This window comes from Cariama cristata, unplaced genomic scaffold (genome assembly GCF_000690535.1).
Source record: "Cariama cristata isolate BGI_N322 unplaced genomic scaffold, ASM69053v1 scaffold12576, whole genome shotgun sequence".
Lineage (NCBI taxonomy): Eukaryota > Metazoa > Chordata > Aves > Cariamiformes > Cariamidae > Cariama > Cariama cristata.
The window spans coordinates 9,637-17,159 of NW_009621613.1; the positions used below are offsets into that span (position 1 = coordinate 9,637).

General features: G+C 37.8%; 1 protein-coding gene across 1 annotated transcript in view; it reads left to right on the forward strand.

Moving 5' to 3' along the window:
* The window catches only part of LOC104163144 (ubiquitin thioesterase ZRANB1-like), a gene marked incomplete at its 5' end in the record, with an annotated part of 17,422 nt that overhangs the window by 1,848 nt on the left and 8,051 nt on the right, over positions 1–7,523 (forward strand). Inside the window, 4 exon segments of the mRNA XM_009702044.1 lie at positions 1–128; positions 2,762–2,833; positions 3,447–3,645; positions 7,498–7,522. The exon segment at positions 1–128 is cut by the window's left edge and continues 29 nt beyond it. Of these exon segments, the coding sequence (XP_009700346.1) occupies positions 1–128; positions 2,762–2,833; positions 3,447–3,645; positions 7,498–7,522 (424 nt within the window).

The following is a 7,523-nucleotide window of genomic DNA, read 5'->3' on the forward strand; positions in this document are numbered from 1 at the left end:
TCCTGCCATGGTGTGTCCAGAGGTCACAGAACAAATTCGTCGAGAAATTGCTGCGTCTCTTCATCAACGAAAGGGAGACTTTGCTTGCTATTTTCTGACTGACCTTGTAACATTTACGTTACCTGCAGGTAGTTACAAAATTCTTCTTACTGATGGAAGACTTTTTTCTTTTTTTGGTCATCTAGTTGAGAATTGCTTGTTTTGGATGTGGACTTTGACTTTCTGATGGTGATGATGTGTGTGTATAGATTTTATTTATTAAGTTTTAATAGCTTAGGTCAGATCTAGTAGTTGAATTTGCTTAGTCATATTCAGAATTTGCATGCTTCAACCTATATGTTGTTCCTGTGAAGTGAGCATCTGTTGTCCTCTTTAGATATGAGGAAAGTGAAGAAAGGTGGTGTATTCTAAGGAAGGGCTGTGTTTAAAGTTAAGATAGGAGTTCAGACATTTCTGGGCTCTAATATGACTTTTCACGTGGCTGTGTTAGCTTTCAGTCTTTGCCGTTAAGGCCCAGAGCTATTCTTTGCATTTGTAGCTGGTTATAGCAATAGCAATTTTTGAATGCTTTTGAGGTACTCTGCAGTTAAGAGTACTTGTCTATTAACAAAAAGTTATTAGAAGACTTTTAATCTTCAGTAGCTGTTTCCTTTAATAGAAATGCTACCAGAGGTAAGAACGTGTAGATGGAAACTGTACTAATCAGCAGATCCATTTGTGTTTGTGTGGTTTTTTGTTTTGTTTTGTTTTTTAAAAAGCAGTAGCATTGTAAGAATTGTATTTGGAACCTCTTTGGTTGAGTGTTACCTCATCTCCTCCTCTTCAAAAAGTCTGGATAACATTTAACCACTTGTCTACCACGTATCTGTTTGAGGCGCTGTATTCAGTCTTATTCTGGGGTCACGTATGAGAGGCAGAGGGTGTGGGTGTACGAAGTGTGGAGAGACTAACACTTTGTGGCTGGTTTGGGGAGGGGAGGGGAAGAATGACTTTGTAACAGACATGAGAAATGTTACTCTCACCAGAACTGAGAAATTTGTTCGGTATTTTCAAGAGACAGGTCTGAAACCACTGTGCAGCTTTTTGACATGTCATAGCCATTAAATAATTAAGGAATAAAAACGTTCAAAAGCTTCTGTACATCAAGACTGTCAGTGTATTTCCACTTCGATCACACTTAGTTAACATCTTTTGTAGTCAACGGTTAGCAGTTGGTCTCAGTCAAGACTGTCAGTGTATTTCCACTTCCATCACACTTAGTTAACATCGTTTGTAGTCAACGGTTAGCAGTTGGTCTCAAGACAAGGTAGTGGTATAGGTCACATCATCCTATTCAGCTATTACCTATACAATGTAGTTTAGGAACCAGTTTCCACTCAATCTTTCAAACAAATGGATAGGATCCTCCCGAAGAGCCAATGCACAGATGTTAAAGTACAGAACTTTTAAATTGATTGATTGCTGGCCACTGTAAGCCAGTTCTAGTTTAAAAAACCCCAATCAATCAGCCACACAAAAAAAAGACCACCCCACAACACATCGCCTGTTCCAAACAATAGTATGCTTCAGTAGCAACTCATGTGCCTAAATGTGGACTTCAGATTTAGAAACTCTAGGGTGTTGGACATCTGAGCAGGACTGGCAAATACAACACTGGAATTAAGAAAGAACTCTGTGCCCTTGAAATACCTCTGAGAGCCCAGTCTTTATCTCCTAGACTGCTTGAAGGGATGCTAGATGTTTCTCTTTAACTACTTGGTTTACTTCCTTAATTTTCATATATTTAAGCTTCACAATTGTGCTGAAGCTAGCAAAGTTTCTTTAGTTGCTGATCTGCCTAGCAACCTTAGCTTGTATTGAAATGCAGGCCATGAGCAAATCTTTAAAGTGTAGCAGATGTTTGTGTTTTAGAAAGTATGACAGAGTTTGTTGTTTTACATGATAGAGGAGTCACAAAAGAGTTTTGCCCATTATACAATTTTCTGCCTTTTTCTGGGTTTTTTCTGTTGTTGTTGTTGTTGTTGTGTTTCGGTTTGGTGTGGTAGTGTGTGTGGGGTTGTTTTTGTTGGATGGTTTTTTTTTTTTTTTTTTAGGTAGATCCACAGTTGTAGATTCTGTCTGTAAAGCTCTTGGAACAGTTGTCAGTAGTGGCATTTTCTGCATCGTAGCTCAATAATTTTCCCATTTCTTGTTTTCTAACCTGCAAACTGTGGTCTGCAAACCATTGGGGTTCTCTGAACTATTTCATTGAAGTCTGCATGAAATGACTAAGGAAGTGGATGTTCTGTACAAGAACGAGTCTCTTGGCAAACTGTACCTGTCCAGTGGGAGAGACTGGGGAGGGGAAGCCATTCAGATGGGTGGAAAACTATGCTTAGGGTTGAAGCTGTCCTAAATATAGTAGGGTTGAAAATACTCTTTTTTTTTCTTTTTTTTTTTTTTTTTTTTCCCCTTCACCTCAAAGTGGTTCTCTACTTCACTTTCTCCTTCAGAGAAATCCATTCTTACCCTACGTGTGCTGTGACGATCCTTTCTGCATAAAAGGTATGACAGTCAGTCTGAGATCCGTATCTAATTCAGCGTGCTCTATGAAACCTATGGTCACAAATGACAGATCTGAAAATAATAGCAGCTTTTCAGAGGAGTCATTAGGGATGATAGGGCGAAAGCTGTTGCGTAAGTTCTCCTGAACATCAGCTGGTAATGTGTCTCTTTTACAGTAACATTAAGTGACTCTTGTATTTCCATTCTGTTTTTCCAGATATTGAAGACTTACCGCCCACCGTTCAAGAAAAGTTATTTGACGAAGTACTTGATAGAGATGTTCAGAAAGGTGAATGCTCTGAGAATGGCTAGAATCTCTCTTTGCTTTTCATTAGAGAATATTTCTGCTATTTAAAAAAAAAAATTGTGTATCTGTGTATATATGTGGCTTTGTTGCCTGAATTTGTTTTAAGTATAGATTTGATGCTTTCAAGTTAATCTTCACCCTGGAATTATTTTAATTTTAACACTTACAGCCTATTTATGAGGCAGAGAGAGAAAGAAGTCTGTAGAAATCATGTTTGTAATATATCTTTGAATTTTAAAGTATTTTAAAGCTTTACAGTTTTAAAGTCACAAGCTTTTTAAAGAAAATTGAACAAATCTTTCTACTTCAGTAACAATCCTCAAACAAATGATGTGATGCTTTGTTTAAGGCTATGATTTGTTTTGGTGGTTTTTTGTGTTATTTTTAAGTTTTTTTTAATTTCTTTTCTTGACAGTCTTTTGCCCAAGGAATGCCTTTAGCATTGTAATTCACCTATTTTTGTAGTATGAAGGAAAACTTAGTTTTATTCATGTAAATGGGTAGATTGTTGAGATTATGCCATTGGTGTGCTGTTTGGATTCTCTGAGACTTCATATGAATATAGGTTTTAAAAGCGGTTATTGTCATGTTACAGAGCTAGAAGAGGAATCTCCCATTATTAACTGGTCACTGGAACTGGGTACGCGCTTGGACAGCAGATTATATGCACTTTGGAATAGGACTGCAGGGGACTGCCTACTTGATTCAGTACTACAAGCCACTTGGGGCATTTACGACAAAGATTCAGTGCTGCGGAAAGCTCTTCACGACAGTTTACATGACTGCTCACATTGGTAAATTAGTTTTTATGTCAACTTTAAAGATAACTTTCCATGTAGCATAGTAGTTGATAGTAGTATAGTGTTAAAAAGAAACAACCACCGCTCCCTGATTTACTGTGGATTGTGTGCCTCAAAGATGTTGAGTCACGGTGTGAATCACACCGTAATCTAGATCTAGTATATTTTAGATGCGAGCACTGGAAACTTGGACATTCTTAACACGGTGATGGTATGTGATATTCAGCAAATAGCATTTAAAAGAGTAAAGTATCTTATGCTGTGTGCTTGTCAAGAGTGCACTAACCACGGTTATTAAGACTGGAATTTCTGTATACTTGCAATGTAAATCATGTACATGCCATGCCTTGCTGCTTGGTGGAAGCTTTTCAGAAGACTGTTAATAGAAGATAGCCTTTTATTCCTGTATAAACTTGTCAGTATTTTCATTCCATCTGCTTAGTTACAGCTTTATTCGGTATTGCTCTTTTTGTTCCTGTTCTGTCTGCTAAAATAATGGCAGTAAAGCACAGTGGTGACATTTAACCAGTGCTGTCATTTGACCATAGAATTAACTTATCATTCTGTAAAACAACATTTGTTATTTTACACTGGCAACCTTCTTTAGTCCGATTCTGTGGTTTGCCTCTGCTAGAGTCTCACCGGTTAAGGCTAGGCCGGCTCTTAAACCAGGACATAGAGGAAAAATTCTTGCAGTTGGACCCCCAGCGGTGTCCCAACAGCTCTGAAGTGTGTAATGGGACTAAGGGAAGAGATTGATAAAGACTAATCCTGTAAGACACAGGCGATTAGTTTTCTTATGTTCTTGTAGTCAAGGACAAGAGAAACACTATCATCAGGCATACTAGAGAAAGAGACTGTCCCCTTGCTCTGTGTGCTGTACGAGAAGTCAACAACAGAAGTTAATTTTAGGGGTATCTGTAAGTAGCTTTTTTGTGATTACTGTCCCCAGCTGCCTGCTGTTTGGAGAAAACTTCCTGAATTAGCATCCAGAGCTAGATTCAATAAAGTGGTGCTTCAGTAACAATTCTCCCAAGAACCTGTCTCTGAGTGGATCTGTCATTGCTTTAGAGTTGTTTATAATGGAGCGTGCATCTTGACCACGCAGGAATGTCCCTGGCATCACAAGCAGTTCCCTTGAGGCCAGAACAGAAATTTATGATATATCAGGTTTTGTTCTTTATGGTAATGAAAATAAGCATGGTATCCAAAAACATGCTGCAAACTATTGAGGTTTAAACCAATCTTTCAAAATGTTAGTGTTAACTGTTGTTGACTTACTGTTGTATCTAACATAACAGTCATTATTTAGAGTGTATTAAATCTGATTAAGCTTTTTAGTTCATGTTGTAGACAGAATTTGCATTTCACTCTGAATTTACTTAATCTTTATCCTTCTTGGAAGCACAATTTTTTTTTTAACTGATTCATGTATTCCCTTATAGTTGTTTGAATGCAGCTGCCTACCTTCAGCCTGGATAATCTTATTTGCTAGTTTGTCATTGGAAAAACTAGTACAGACTCTCAAACAAAACCTCTACAGAGCTACATCCTTCACAGGGGAACTAGTCTGCCCAGAGGCTGTTAGTGATGGAAATTCTTGAAGAATCAACGGACATGTTAGTGGTGATGCTAGATCAGACTTGAGTCGTAGTTCCTTTCAGAAAATCCAGATTGAGGGTGTGAGAACTTTTTTAGTTAAGTTCTGTTATAAAGTGATTATTCTGTACACCCTGTACTTGCCGTATAGATTCTATGTGGGAAGTTATGTTCACTTTTTATTTTGTGGGCTAGGATGTGTAGCAGATAAGAAATGACATTGTCATCACTGGCTTTAACGATGGTTGCTGAAGCAATAGGCTCTTAAATGCAATCACTAGTCTCAACAATGGTGTGCTTAAGCTTGTATCTAGTGGAATTGTTCTTCAGAGCCTTCACAAAGACACTTAAAAATGGGTGTTTTTATAGTCAGACACAGAGCTTTCATGTAACTCATTTGGCCTCCTTTTGTAATGTTTGTTTAGATGCTGAACAAAGAAGAATGTATTTACTGGAGACGATCTAGTGTCTGGTACTCAGAAAAAGCTCAGTAGTGAAGTTCTCAGAGACTCTGGCCTGTGGAGTCTTTTCCACTCACCTTTTAAATGCCTGCACTTTTTTAGTTTGTACAGAAGTGTGTTCTGATTTGTCACTTTTTGTATTCCACCCTTAGCTCTTGGTGGAGAATGGGCATATGCCCTAAACTGGCTTTCAGAATTACTGGTGGGTTTGTTTTTTATGGATGCATTCAGTTCTCTTGTGTTAAACTGAAAAGTTTGTTTTAAATGAGATCAAAATCTTGAGCCTTGACTTCTGTCTACAAGGTGACCTCCTGTGAACATCTACAGATAACTGTGTCTATGGCTGAGTCACTCAAGGAAGAAGCTTCTGTAGGAAAACACTTTCATAGTAGAGCCCTTGGGAGGAGTAGCTTGGTTTTTTGTTCGTTGGCTTTTTTCCTTTTGGTTTTTTCCCTCCTTTTTTTCCCTCCACCCCCTCTTCTTTTTTATTTTAAAGCAGAATCTGATTAAACTTCTTTCAGGAGACCTGACAATGATTCATTTAGCACAAGGTATTTGGTTAGAGATTTCTGGGGGAAAACAGGCAAAACGTCTATCAACTGCAAAGGTGGAAGCAGTTGATTTATTTGGGTACAAACTGGAATGTAGATAGATCCAGAAGATTCCCTGTAGCTGTATTATTGTAAGTGAGCACATAGACCTATCAAAGTGGGCCTTTTAAGCCATGCAAAGATTTTAGCTGGACTTGGGAAAGCCAGCCTGGTTGGTAATGGCTGTTATATACACCAAGATTTTAGGATGATTACATCTTTACTGAAAGCACAGGAAAGGTTTCTTCAACACTCACTCACTGTCTGTTAATTTTCTCAAATTTTAATTAAAAATGAGTTCATTTCAATGACTTTTTTAATAAGCTGAACTTCAGAATGGTTTCTTTGTATTCACAGTAAAGGCCATTGTTTAAAAGTTGGCTTAGCACTCTTCACATTAGGAACACGAGTTTAGTGAAGTTGTGGCCTTTCTACAGTGCGGTGGTCGGGCCGATTTTTAAAATTTTAAAAAGCCAGCATCTGCCTTTTAATGCATAGGTCGTTCTTCTTCGTAATTGATTAATAAAGAAAAAACATTATGCTAATTTTAATTTAAACGGAAAAACAGAAATCCTGTGACTTTATAACTTTCAGTGTAAACTAGATTAATCCCACTTTCTGTATTCGATTCTTAGCCGTGCTGCTTTATAACTATTTCATATAATGTGAAATTACCATACTTTTTGCTCCAAAACCTGATATAAACCAGGTTCTGCTTCTTTACCATGGTCTATTTGAAGTTGATACGCAATTACTTTGGCTGATGATATGGTCAACAATAGAGAATACCTGTATTCTAAGAGAAATCAGCAGCTCCTCTTACGTGAAATGGAATGTCTTGGTTATATTCCCTGTACATCAACACTTAAATAATCCTAAATAAGGCTTCAAAAGACCTCTTAGAAGAAGTATCAAACTAGCCAGAAGCCTGTTAGGAACATGCCTCTATTACAGCATGTTTGCTGTAGGCATTGCGATCCCAGGTGATTACTTATTAAATGAGGATTACCAAATGGAGTTCTCCTGAAAATTAAAAGCAAACCGAATCCACTTTTCCTGACGTATGCTCTCTTTCTTCCCCCTTCTTTACAGACTTGGGATAAAGGATTGTAAGGGTTGAATATTGCTATCGAGTGTATCATGGTTGAGTAAATATTGTTGTCTTTATCACTCGTTCTCTCTCCCTAACATTTTAGGTTCTATACACGCTGGCAAGAGTGGG